Source organism: Dendrobium catenatum, unplaced genomic scaffold (assembly GCF_001605985.2).
Source record: "Dendrobium catenatum unplaced genomic scaffold, ASM160598v2 fragScaff_scaffold_651, whole genome shotgun sequence".
Taxonomy (NCBI): domain Eukaryota; kingdom Viridiplantae; phylum Streptophyta; class Magnoliopsida; order Asparagales; family Orchidaceae; genus Dendrobium; species Dendrobium catenatum.
In genome coordinates this window covers 320,189-333,643 of record NW_021319113.1, presented here as the reverse complement: position 1 = coordinate 333,643, position 13,455 = coordinate 320,189, and the positions used below count along the sequence as shown (strand labels likewise).

Here is a 13,455-nt window from a genome sequence, read left to right as displayed (position 1 = left end):
AGTTGAGATTTGTTTCATTAATGCATCCTGAAGCGTATTCATATGATGGTTTCTTTCCAAGAAAGAATTCTTGGAGTTGTGTCGAACTACGCCGGATCATCATTGAGCTCCTCTCTTGTCCGGTGTCATACTATAATATGAACATTCATTAGAAACTAAGATGCACACAACATCCTCCACATTATTTAATTAACTTCAAATTCTTATACATACTCTTTTAAGAACTGTCTGAAAGCAACAATTTCAACTTGATGAACACACCATGTGCTTGTCCTTACAAAAGCCAAGCACTTGTGTTATTGTTCTATCATTATATGCACAATTCCAGTAGTTCCTTGTTCATTTCCTAATTAACAAAAACTTTATGACATTTGAACAGTATTTTGGAATAATTGCTTAGCACTAAATAACATAATGGTTTTTCATGATCAACCGCTCAATCAAAAGCTTTCAGTATGAAAATTAATGAGTTACAATGTAATAAACATCAATAAACAACAGAGGTCTGAAGTCCGAATAAGCAATAAACATCAATAAAAGCAGGGTAGATTGTTGTCAAAATAGATGCAATAGGGGGAAACATAGAAAAACAAATGGTTCACCAATTTCATCTCAATCTCAACCAGCTGCAGTAGTCTTCAATCTTAATGTCATCATCCATTCAGATTAATGTCCACTCATATTCACTTGGATCGAGTTGATTAAGGTTTCATTTGGGACGGCTTTCTTACTGCTTTTTAAAGCAATTTTTAATAGAAAAATTAAAAGTTTTATACTAAAAAACTGTTTTAAAAAGCAGTAAGAAAGTTGTGCCAAACAAAACCTAAATCGTCTCAAAAACTTGGACCAGTTTTTAATAAAAAATCATTAGCCAAGAACCAACTCTGAACTCGCCTGAAGGTCTCAATTCAACCGAGATAGGATTGTTGAGTCTAGTGAATAGGTTGTTAAACCTAAGTTAATGTCCCAAGGCTAACCAAGAGGGGGGTGAATTGGTAATTTAAAAATTATACTTATACTCTTGGATTTTTAGAAAACCTTTTTAATTATTAATGCAAGTTAAATTTAAAGTTTAAAAAATAAACTTTTCAACCAGAGTAAACAACTTGCAATGAAATTAAATGCGGAAGAAAAATAAGAAAGAACACACCAGATTTATAGTGGTTCGATCAAATCTTGACCTACGTCCACTCCCCGGAGGCACCCTCCGAGTATTGCACTAATACCACAAAGTGACTCTCCTTTTGCCCCCAACGCAAGGCTGAGAAGCCTATACAAAATCACTTTCACCTTCCCCAGTGCGGCGGAGTAGCCGGGTTCTTTGACACCAAAGAGATCTTCTTCTAGCCAAAACTTCCCTCAAGACGATCCTTGAATCCGATGGTACTGAGGTGCAAGTTCGCCGGAGCAACCGTGTGAATATCCCCTCCACACTCCCTTGAAATCCCCTCCAAGGATCTTCTCCCTCTCAAACTCCACCCTTTCCTCTCTCCTTTTCAAGTTCTCTGTTCTAGTTTTCTCCAAAAGAACGAAGACACAATGACTGTCAAAGATACACTTTGTCGTCCTTTTACACTCTCCAAGTGTCGGCAGAGAACCGGACCGATGTTGTTGAACTTCACTTGATAGCCTTCAAAGGAGATGGTCAGAAACAAAGAGATCTTCTTCTTCAAGTAAGCTTGTGAATCCCTCACAAACCCCTCACTTGATCTCTCACTCTTCACTCTTATAATATCTCCCAAACACTCACACTTAATGATCCTTGTCAAGAGAAAATAACTCCAAAGGTACTCGTAATAGTTTATAGGAGTCCTTATATAGAAAAGAAAAGAAAAACAGTCCAAAAAACTGCTAAAATCATGTTTTTCTGCGCACTGGATCGTCCCGTACGAACCTGAGTTAGTACGGACGAACTGTGTAAAAAAGTGTCCCGTATGAACCATTTGTGCATCAGTACGAGCCAATTTCGTCCTGGGACGAAATAGGTTCGTCCCGGGATGAAATATTTCGTCCGGTACGAACGGTTATATCAAAGGTCGGTTCCGAAAACTGCAGAACATTGCCAGAAACTGCCATAGTCGGTTCCCTTCGTCCTAGATGATCATAACTTAGAAAAAATATTTTTCTTCAGTTCCTATTCATTCCATTGTTTTTAAGAGGAGATAACTGACCTAATCGTCCTGTACGAACTATGTTCGTCCCGTACGATCAGTATAAAATATTTAAGATCTCCTTAAGTGTGTGTGTGTTTTAATTCACTCAATTTACAATCACTTCCTTTCAAATTTATTTCAAAGAAAAGTACAAGCTTCAAATCATAGAGTATTTCATGATGAATTGATTTTGAAGTCTTCGTTTGTCTAGAGTTCGATTGTCCTGAAATGTTAGTCCACACAAGAGCAAAAACAAATCTTTCAAAAAATGTTAGGATATAACAACACATAAAACAATAATATTTGGAATCATCAAAATTATACAAGTTGCAAGAATGTAAAACATGCGAATAACAACTTTCCTAACAAGGATTTCATCCACTTAAACTATGATTAGTTTTAAGTCGCCCTATAATACCACACTATTGAATTTGCCACCAAAGATACCTGCTCAAATAGGCTTTTCACTCAAAGCACTCAACCAGAATAGTCGCCCACTGCACAACTAGTTATACATCGAGGAAAGAAAACAACAAGATACAGTAGGATCTTCAATTGGAGAGGAAGATCCTGCTCTCCCAATCTCTGGCCGGAGACTAGAGCCCAAGCAAAACCAAAAGAAACAACAAAGTCTGCAAAATACATCATAACCCTAACCCTATAATATAAATTACTACTTAAAGCTAAAGCAAACAACAAATCCCTAAACAGCCTTCAGAATTTGAAATTTCCCTCCCAAATCCTTCTTAATTAAAGTCATAACACCCTAATTAAGAGGGCTAGACCCCACCCCATCCCTATACATCAAGCGCCTGGAATAGACCCGAACGGGTTAGAACCAGTTCAGCCGGCTCCTCAAGAGCCGGTCTAGCAGCATCCAAAGAATATATTGCCCTGCCATTATAGAGAGTACCTGCAATTTACCTTGATGATACAACAAAGCACAAAACTCACACAAAAAAGGCATCAGGGAAAATCAATTTTACCAATTGTGTAATAACACTAATAAACAATCGTATTCTTAATTTGTTTAAAACCTGTTCTGAATTTAGCCTCCAACAATAACAGCTGTTTGCATTCAAACAATCATACTTTTTGGGATAAAACATTTAGCAAATATAATTTAATATAAAGAAAACTAATTTCAAATTTTGATATAAAAGTTCACATGCATGACTCTGATCATAAACCATTTTGCCTATTTTAACTTATAATAGAAAAGGCATAAATTTTGGGTGGGAATATACAGATTTAAATTGATTATGATGAGTTTAAGGTTTCGTTTGGTAAGACTTTTTTATTACTTCTTAAAATAACTTTTTTTTTTTTAAATTATAATTTTTATACTAAAACTCTGCTTTAAGAAGCAGTAAGAAAGCCATCCCAAACGAAGCCTAAAAGTCATATATTTAGGTTTTATTTGGGACAATTTTCTTATTACTTTCTTAAGCAATTTTTTTAGTACAAAAGAGGAGAGATAAATCAATACATAACTAAGGAGCCATGCAAATGAGAAACATATAGGTCACAAGAAAATGCTCTTTCCTGAAGCCATGTCTATTCAATTTCACTACAAAGAGAAGCATCAACTCTCTCAAAGCCAAATAAATAGAAAAGTTTATAATCTCTTGCTGAAATACAGCAATTACACAATAAAGATTAAACAAAGGATCCTTCAAGAAGGCATCTCTACCCTCTCTCTCACACCAAAAAATTAATTCTATTTACAGATTGTCAAATTGAGAGGAAAATATAAATTGATTTATCTTCCAAATTTGATGATGAAATCTGAATCATTCAGATGTCCACAATGAATAAATGAGAAAAATTCATTGGCACAAACACTCGATTGACAACTTGGACAAAAATCAAATGGATTTCTTACCTAATGAGCACGAGCCATTTGTTCGTCTAAAAGACTATATATGCCAAATTTATGAAATGTAATATTGGGTGTAAGTTACTAGACTGAAACACTTTAGATCTTCGTGAGTTCTTACTATGATGTGCTTTTCTTTGTGTTATCTTCATTACTACTCTCTAGTGCTATAAGAAAAGGTTCACTTCACTCTAATTCCTTTATGAACTCCAAATGGATCATCTCACTCACAATAAGTAAAATCAAATGCTTTCTATAAGATTAGAGTGCCTTCTTGGGAGATACTAGAATATTTTTGTTTGGTTGTGCATGATTAGGAAGAAGTCTGGATAATAGTACAACAATAACAACAACAACATCAAGCCTTTGTCCCACTACGTGGTGCCGGCTACATGAATCCTTTTTCTCCATTGTGTTCCGTTAAAAGTCAAATTCTCGTTTAAATCTAATAAAGAAAGATCATTTCTAATATTTTCTAACCAAATTTTTTAGGTCTACGTCTATCTTTCTTAACATAGGTCAAATTTAATACCTCTACTTTCCTAATCGGGTCATCGGGAGATCGCAATTTTATGTGACCAAACCATCTAAGCGACTCTCTCTAATCTTATCTTCCACTTGAGCTACTCTAGCCTTTTTACGTATATACTCATTTCGTATTCTATCTCTAAGGGTAAAACCACTCATCCGCCTAGCATCCTCATCTCTGCAACACTTAATGCTTCTCTTTTAATGGCCAACAAGAAGTCTGAATAATATTAAACTATATAGAATGGATTCATAAGATCAAATTCTCATTATACTTTCACCATCATCATCTTATTATGGTTATCATTATGACTTTCTTGTGTGGGAGCAAAATAAATGATTAATAATATTATTTTCATGTGTGGTTAATAGTAAGCTAGATAAAACACATTGCATAAGTACAGTGTCTCATAATCTCAATATAATCTCATATAGACAAGTTTTCAGTAAGATGCCAGTCCTTCAAAAGAAATGGGAATGTAAGTAATAGACCAAAAAATGATGTGAACAGGATAAGGAAACTAATTATGCAACTTCAGCAAGTATTATAACCATCACCAGCAGATCTTGGCTCCCAACTTGAATGTTTTGGCAGTGTTCGGATGACAAGAACTTGATTGAAATAAAATAATAAAAGAGTTTAAAAGCTTAAAGCAATGGTTGTAAACTCATAAAAAATCCACAATTTGTTGAAATGGTTGTACTCTCACATGTCTTATCAATCTCCCCCTCACAAAAGAGCTCTCCATGTCTGCCATCGCTCCCCCAACAAATAAAATTTTTTTTCACTATGAAGGTACTCAAAAAGAAGTCCAAAACATATATCCATAGCTGCAATCATTGAAGAAAGCTTGCAGTTTGCAATCATAAATCAAAATTTCATAAATGGAAGAAGTATAAGACAACATAGATATCTGAAGAATTCTCTTACAAGAAAGTCATATCCAGCATTATTTCTTCATTTGGAACCAAATAGATATAAAGAAAACATTTTCCTTTACACAGAGCATAGAAACCAGACTATATAAGGGCTTCAGCTCCGGCCACAATCTCCAAAATTTCACCAGTAATCTTAGCTTGCCGTTTCCGATTATAAGCCATGGAAAGATTCTTCTTCAGCTCAATAGCATTATCCGTCGCACTGCTCATAGCACTCATCCTGGCCGCAAGCTCACTCGCCAATGACTCCTGAAGAGCTCTCAGAATCTGGCTGTTCAGATACAAGGGAAGCAATGCATCCAGAATTTGAACAGGATCCTGCTCAAATTGCAAAATTGGTGAAAACGCCGGCGTAGGAGTCCTCACCGTCTCCCTCTCCACAGTCAATTTCCCTTCCTTTGTCGTCAATCGAAAAAGCTCATCCTCAGCAGCATCAACACAAACACCATTGATGTCACAAATCTCTCCCTTCGGCGATAGGGGCAACAGTGTATGAATCACAGGATCAGATTTCACCAAGGACACAAATTTCGTATACAAAAGCTCAACTTTATCAACCTCCTCGGAAACAAAAAGGGAAAAAACGTCATCTGCTATGGCCTGCGCGTCCTTAGTGGTAGGAAGATTACCGAGATCAAGAAATCGATCGACTGGAATGTGAGGCCGGCGTAGGAAATACGTATTCCCCTTCTTCCCAACCGAAATGACTATGAAATCGAGACCTAGGACTTTGATTTCGGCTATTCGAGATTCCGCTTTCTTTAAGACGGCGTTGTTGAATCCACCGCAGAGGCCGCGGTCGCCGGTGACGACGACGAGGGCCAGCTTGCGAACAGGGCGGACTTTGGTGAGGGGGACATCGATGTCGTCGGTTTGAAGTTGGGTGTTGATGTTGTATAGGACTTCTACGAGGGTTTCGGAGAAGGGCCGGGACGAGACGACGGCCTCCTGAGCACGTCGGACTTTGGCGGCAGCGACAAGTTTCATGGCTTCGGTGATCTTTTGGGTGTTTTTGACGGAGTCAATGCGGTCGCGGAGGTCGCGAAGGCTACAGTGGATGGTGGTGGAGGGACGAGGGGTGGTGGGGGCTAGTGGGGAGGGGAGGAAGGAGGAGAGAGAGGAGAGCGAGGAGTGCGATGAGAGGTGGGATAGTTTGTGAGAAGGGAAGATGGAGAGGTGAGAGGAAGACATGGTGAGACTGAGCTGTTCTGAGTTTCCTCTCTCTCTCTCAGTGGAAGAAGCAAAAGCAGCAAGTTTTCTGATTGTCGCGGCTTTCGTTCCTTTGTGGAGGATAATGAGAGGTGGAGGGAGGAGGAGGAGATTGGGTTGGGATAAGGGGAGATTTTTGACCGTTTAGGGAAGGGATTTTTTTGTTTTTTGTTTTTATAATCTGTTTGATTAGGGGAGTATATAATCCGTGATTAAGGCTGATATTTACATTTTAAAAATTATATAAATTATGAAATCAGAAGTTTTAAATATTATTTTAAGAAAGTTCTGAACTCTGATTTTTGCATGCCTATATTTGATATGATTATATGATCAACATAAGTCATCAATATTAAAAATATTCAAATGTTAATATAATTAAAATTTCTGAAATTTTTTAAAAGCATTGAATGAACTCTAATTTTACATAATTTTAATCGAAATAAGGCTCATTAAAGAAATTTCAATGATTGTAAAATTAGACTAATTTAAGTTTTCATTTGAGTTATTAAATAGTCAAAAAAATTATAAAATTTATAAATCATGCCCCACCATTAAGATTCATCTCACATTTCTCTAGGCCATCACTTATACTATCATAATCACTCATCCGAGTCATCATAAATGTCTATCCTAGTTAAAACTTTTATAAAAAAATCTTATATCCCAATTAACGGCCTAAGACGAATGAATCAATTGTAAATAGACTAAGGCTTCGTTTGGGATGGCTTCCTTGCTGCTTCTCAGCTTTCTAGTACAAAAATAAAAAAAAATTGTACTATAAAACTGCTTTAAGAAACAACAAAGAAAGCCGTACTAAACAAAATGTAAATCTCATGCAATTTGTGAATGAAGGTCTAACCTCCAAAACTTAAGATATATAGACCATAAATTGTAAGTCATTTATAGTGTTAGATTGCTCTCCCAGAGATGAATATTTTACCCCTAAAATGACAATAGGTGACCTCCAAAACTTGGGTTGAAAACTTCAGCCAATACTCACAAATGATAATTTGTTGAGTATTTACTATATATATCTAAAAATGCATAGTAAATATGCAATAAATACTCAACAAATAAACAACAATCTGGATGATCCTCTGCGTTCAGAGTCCACATAGAATAATTTCCTCTTCTTAAGATTCATATGTCTTCTTATGCATTAGCATTGTCCATTTGAAGTATTTCTTTCTCATTATTTTCAAATTAACTATAAGCTCATATTTCTTCTCTTGCATTAAGACAGGCCATTTAAAATACTCCTTCGAATAGATCGCACCATGATAATTGTAAAAGGTCGGTTCAAATTAGGTAGATGAGATGAGCATTACAAAATCATTCTAGATGAAGCGAGGTTAATCTTCTTGGCAAGGTTTGCGATAACGACTTCATTAATGAGAGAAAATAAGCCCTTGAATGCTTTTTGGTGGTGAGGTAACAAAAAAATGCTCTCCATTTTGCTAGCAAGCTCTACTAACCCATATAATTACAAGCGTCTGCCTGGATTCTCCGTGGCTTTGGAGAAGAAGTTCTTTAGCAAAAATCATGGTTCTCTAACCATCACATGTAGGGTGAAAATAGAGTTGTGATTCTCTGGTCATCGCCTAGAGTGTAAAAATAGAGTTGCAGTTCATAACTTAGGATAAATAATCTAAAGAGAGAAAAATTAGGTGAGAGTACACTAATCAAAATTTAGGGTCATTCTGGGACGGCTCACTATCATTACAAAGCAACATACATAAATTATGTGAGTATTTTATACATTAGTAGAAAAAAATTTCAATCCATATGATATAACACAACAATACCAAGCAAAGCAACCAGATATAATGGAGCCTTTATACCTTCCTCATTCTTTATAGAAACTTCAAGGAATGTATTATACAAAGAAAGGAAATCAGAAAGAAGAGCTTCCATTTATTACTGAGTTAATATCAAACGCTTTATCCTACCAAAGCACAAAAGAGAGAATCCAGTGAAAAAAGGTACAAAAGAAGGAGAAAGGAAGAAAAAATAGACAGCCCTCAGATTAAGCAAAAGCTCAAAATCAAACTATACACCTCAAATACTAGATTGCAATTTCACTTTTTGCATTTTCTTCCTACCACAAATGTTTAAATTGCAGGTAAACTCTTCAGAGGCAGATTAGGCATGCCTAGCTGGTTGCGGAAGTCCACTTCTCATCATTGCACAGAATTCTTCATAGTTTATTCTTCCATCCTGAAGTTATTACATGGAACCATTGTCAAGAACAGCACAGGCACTACACATAATAAGGGAAATTTGAATATTTGTTTAAATTCTATATTTGAACCATTGTAATTTTCTTGGGTTTTGTTGAATCAATAGGAGTTCATAAATCCAATTTATTAACCAGAATTGTACATAACCCTGTTAATTTTTCTAAGGCTTCATCAAATCCAGTTCATTTTACTCAGATTTGTAGCTTCAATGTTTACAAAAGTTGGAAAAAAAAGTATTCTACTTCACAAAGGAGTAAAACTGTTAAGGAACAAAAATACAAATTTTCCACATAATAAAACATTGGGTATGAACACTTACATTGTCAGTGTCAACCTCTAATATTATTTCCTTTATTGTTGCTGCATCACCCACACCATGTTCCTCCATTGCAGTTTCAAGTTCATCTCTTGTGATGAATCTGAAGAAAATTGTAGGAATATCAAAAGCAATAAGTGAGCTATTAATCTTGGTACTGAGCCGTAGCTAAATAGTTTATCAGTGCAAATAGAGATAACATCTCACTTGCAGTAGACTCACCCACTATTATCTTTATCAAAATACTGAAAGGCGCCATATAAGTTCTCCTCCCTTTCCAACTTGTGCCTATGCATTGTGGCAGTTATAAATTCAATGTAGTCAATGGTCCCATCGCCGTCTACGTCGGCCTGAGAGAGAAAAATCATTTATTTATGAGAAAATTAAGTAAAGAGGACAAACATAGATATTTATATGTTATGGATCAACTTACAGCATCCATTAGCTGTTTTACTTCAGCTTCAGAAAGCTTTGAACCAAGCCGCGCCAAACCCGTCTTTAGCTCTTCATATGTAATGGTACCACTACCGTCAGTGTCCATATTAGCGAACATTTGCTTTAGCCCCTTAATTTCTTCCTCAGAGAAGGTTTCCGCGATAACCTTAAATTTGCTCAAATATCAGGAATGTAATGCAAATAGTTGGGATAATGATGCGGAGCATTTTAGTCATAGTATTCTTTAAGAGTACTTTATTTAAGTTTTTTACAAGTTTATTACTAGTTTCTAGAATGTTCTTAAAAATACTCCTTAGGACTAGCTTATTACAAGTTTCTAGAATATTCTTATTAGCCTATAAATAGGCAAAGTATTGTAGAAAGAAGATATTGAAGAAAATATATTCTCTTTGAAGCTTTTTTGAAGCTTAGTTCTTGTCTTTGTTTCCTGGATTGGAATTACCTTCAAGCAGGTCCGATTCTTCCGACGATCACCACATCAGATAAGACTAATGATGATGATATCATGAATGTAATAAGAGGGTATTTGTTTCAATATGATTTAAAGGTGAGTGTTATGTGTCAAATATTGCATGCTTAGTTCAATGTTATTGTGTTATTGTGTTTAAAAACATCTACATGATCAAAGTTATGATTTTGTGAGACTTAAGATGTTACTGTGTTAAGATATAAATGTCTATTTAAGATGTTGGCAAAACCAACAACTAGCCTCAAACAACATGGCATCACATTGCCAAGTCTGTAAACCAAACAGAAGATGTATTAGTCAAGAGCATTTTATAGACCAACCTTCAAGGCCAATTTCTTTAGCTTATTCATCGCTCGGAATTGCTTCATCCTAGTTAGAACTGCACTATCTATGGGTTTATCAGATGCGTCGCCGCCTTCTCTAATCCAAGGATGCTCTGAAATATAACCATACAAAAAGCTAATCTAAGAATGTAGATGATGTGAAGTGATAGAAACACAAAACTCCAAAAAATGAACACAAACCAAGAACTTGAGCTGAAGTAATTCTCTTTTTCGGGTCCTGGGTAAGCATTTTCCTAACCAGATCCTTAGCACTCGCTGAAATAGATGGCCAGGGTGAACTTTCAAAGTCAATCTCACCTTGCAAGATAGAATCAAATATTCCCTTTTCGGTTTCTGCAATGGAAAATTTAAAAGATGTTGAAAATGCAATATAAGAAGCTTATAGCTAGCATGCATAAAATACACTATGAATCATGTATCACCTGCCCAGAAAGGAGGCACACCACTGAGAAGAATGTAGAGAATAACTCCTGCACTCCAGATATCTATTTCTTTACCATAGCTACGTTTCAGTACTTCTGGAGCAACATAATAAGCGCTTCCAACAATATCTTTATAAACTTTTCCTGTATGGAGTTCATGAAAGTTCAGTGCTTATTGATGGACTAAAGTACATTCATAATGAAGAAATATGGACAAAAGCAAATGAGAAGAAGGTTGGAATCACAATAAAATGATAAAAACTTATGATTGTGAAAACTCTAATTCACATCATTTCAAGATTTTTAAGTCCACAAGAGAGGGTTATTATTTAAGGTGCCATTTGGGATCTATTTCTATTTTAATTATAATTTTTATTTTAAAAAAGAACGCCTGGTTTGTAGCTGTTTTTATTTTTTTGTTTTTGAAAACAAATCAAGTTATATTTGAAAAAGCCAATAAAACAGAATATAAGATTAAAGACTGTAAAAATGATATAAATACAAGAATGTTATCATTAAAAAGCAATTCATCCACTAGATTCAAATCAGGTTTGGGACTTCTTACTGCTTCTTAAAGCTGCTTTCTAGTACAAAAGTTTTAATTTTTATACTACAAAGCTACTTTAAGAAGTAGTAAGAAAGCTATCCCAAATGAAGCCTCAGTCAGCAGCGGAGCCCTGCATCGGGTACCCATACCCACAACCACTCATGTACCCACCCATTCCCAATGGACATGGTGGTTATGGGTACGCCCATAACCTCATGGGTGGGGGTATGAGTGGGGGGATAAACCGATTTACATTATTAATCACCGTATGCAGTATATTACAATAATCCTCAATAGACAGTGAACAACATTGAGTCGCACTGCGACTACGATAAATTTTGATATGTAGCTTGAAAGTTTGCAGTCAGAGTAATGGGCAACAACCTCAAGGCCATCAGTCCGTAACAGACTGCATTCAAAAAGCATGGAAATTGGGTGGATATGGGTGGGTACGACATCCCGAAAGCCACTATGGGTAGGCGTGGATGGGCAAAGCCTTCCCATGCAGAGCATGTATATCCAATGGGTACCCAACTAGGACCCCATGTAGGGCTTTGGTCAACAGGTAATAGTTATAGCAATTCTCATGTTATAAGCATGACATATCAATATGCAAGTGAAAATGTGCTTTTAAATGGGAGAAAAAAAGACCTTCCTCGATGAAAACCGAGAGCCCAAAATCAGTTGCCTTAAGCATAGCCCCCTCATCCTTGGTTGCAAGCAAGAAGTTCTCAGGCTTGAGATCCCTGTGCATAACACCCATGAAATGACAAATATTCACCACATTGACTATGTCCCTGCAAATACTCGCAGCCGCTCGCTCTGAGTAATGGCCCTTCGCAATTATTCGATCAAAGAGCTCTCCACCAGCACAAAGCTCCATCACAAGATGAACTGAATTCCTGTCCTCATATGAGCCCTTGAATTCTACAATATTTGATTGACCTGTTAAGTGTTGCAAGATTTGCATCTCCCTCTTGATATCCTCCTTATCATTTTTATGAACAAGTTTGCGCTTTGAGATCGACTTGCAGGCGTAAGAATGGCCTGTGGCAATCTCCTTGCAGAAATAGGTGACGCCGAATTGGCCGCGGCCAAGCTCCTTGCCGAGTGAATAATGGCTGCGAACATCCTCAAATGGCTTGCCAAGGATTGTGTTATTGGTTGGGGCAGGCTTGGGTGGAGATGCAATCGGTGGGTTTGGCTTAGCCGGAGATGGTGGAGCATAATGGGTTTCCGGCGATGGACGTGAGGGTTTCACCGGTTGTACCGTCGCGGGAGGCTGGTGGGAATGGCCATTGGCTTCCAGCCCTGTTCTTTTCCCTTTTCCGCAGCAAGATCCCATCTTTCTTCTTCCACAGTCGATACTTTTGATTTTGATATTGGATTCAACTTCTTTCTAGGAAACCTTGATGATCCAGATCTTTACAAAATCTGGAGTTTTAAACGCAGGGAAAAGAGCATGTTTAGGGTTTGAACTTCGAATAAAAACTCAAGCCAGATAAGAAATCCCGTGAAGTTTTCTAAAAGACAGCCGAGAAAAGAGACACCTTGCAAGTTAAAATAAGATCAAAATGGAGAGAAACAATGCAAAGGAACAGGATAAAACCGATAAAATTTTGAATTTGCTTCAAACGCTCTCCAGAAATTTCACGCCAAGAAAAAAGTAGAGGAGGAGAGGGCTGGTTTTTCAGCTTTTGAATACCAATTAACCCCAAGCAAAGAAAAGAAATCGCGTGAAGCTTTCTCAAGATACAAAAAACCAAGAAAAGGCGACACCTTGCAAGTTAAGAAGATATCAAAATGCCCAAAATCATTTTTTTCTTTTTTTTCCTTTCAGTGGAAGAATGATGGGAAGGAACCGCGTTATCCAAATTAAAAAAATAATGACAGGAACGATTCGGAATCTGATAAAATGTACAAAGGAGGAAGAAATGGAAAGGAAAGCCT

General features: G+C 36.6%; 2 protein-coding genes across 2 annotated transcripts; both read right to left on the bottom strand.

Annotated features, from left to right (window-relative positions):
• Nucleotides 1-5,417: 5,417 nt before the first annotated feature.
• LOC110103813 (ATP synthase gamma chain, chloroplastic) lies at nt 5,418-6,795 on the bottom strand. The gene has a single exon (XM_020832666.2). The coding sequence runs from the start codon at nt 6,688-6,690 to the stop codon at nt 5,581-5,583; it is 1,110 nt and encodes a 369-aa protein (XP_020688325.1). The 5' UTR covers nt 6,691-6,795; the 3' UTR covers nt 5,418-5,580.
• A 1,830-nt stretch (nt 6,796-8,625) lies between these two features.
• LOC110103812 (calcium-dependent protein kinase 2) lies at nt 8,626-13,243 on the bottom strand. Its single transcript, XM_020832665.2, has 8 exons — nt 12,157-13,243; nt 10,959-11,102; nt 10,717-10,869; nt 10,513-10,628; nt 9,701-9,868; nt 9,490-9,617; nt 9,271-9,370; nt 8,626-8,928 (listed from the first exon to the last, which is right to left on the bottom strand). Exons 1-8 carry the CDS (start codon nt 12,848-12,850, stop codon nt 8,854-8,856), a joined length of 1,578 nt encoding a protein of 525 aa, XP_020688324.1. The 5' UTR covers nt 12,851-13,243; the 3' UTR covers nt 8,626-8,853.
• Between the last annotated feature and the right edge of the window lie 212 nt (nt 13,244-13,455).

Bases quoted from the DNA above. Each gene is read 5' to 3' on its own strand.
- LOC110103813 (XM_020832666.2), bottom strand. From the start codon at position 6,690: ATGTCTTCCTCTCACCTCTCCATCTTCCCTTCTCACAAACTATCCCAC.
- LOC110103812 (XM_020832665.2), bottom strand. From the start codon at position 12,850: ATGGGATCTTGCTGCGGAAAAGGGAAAAGAACAGGGCTGGAAGCCAAT. The intron at 9,371-9,489 runs GTGAGTCTACTG...AATTTTCTTCAG, and splicing joins TTTGATAAAGATAATAGTGG to ATTCATCACAAGAGATGAAC. The intron at 8,929-9,270 runs GTAAGTGTTCAT...TAATAACTTCAG, and splicing joins TAGAGGTTGACACTGACAAT to GATGGAAGAATAAACTATGA.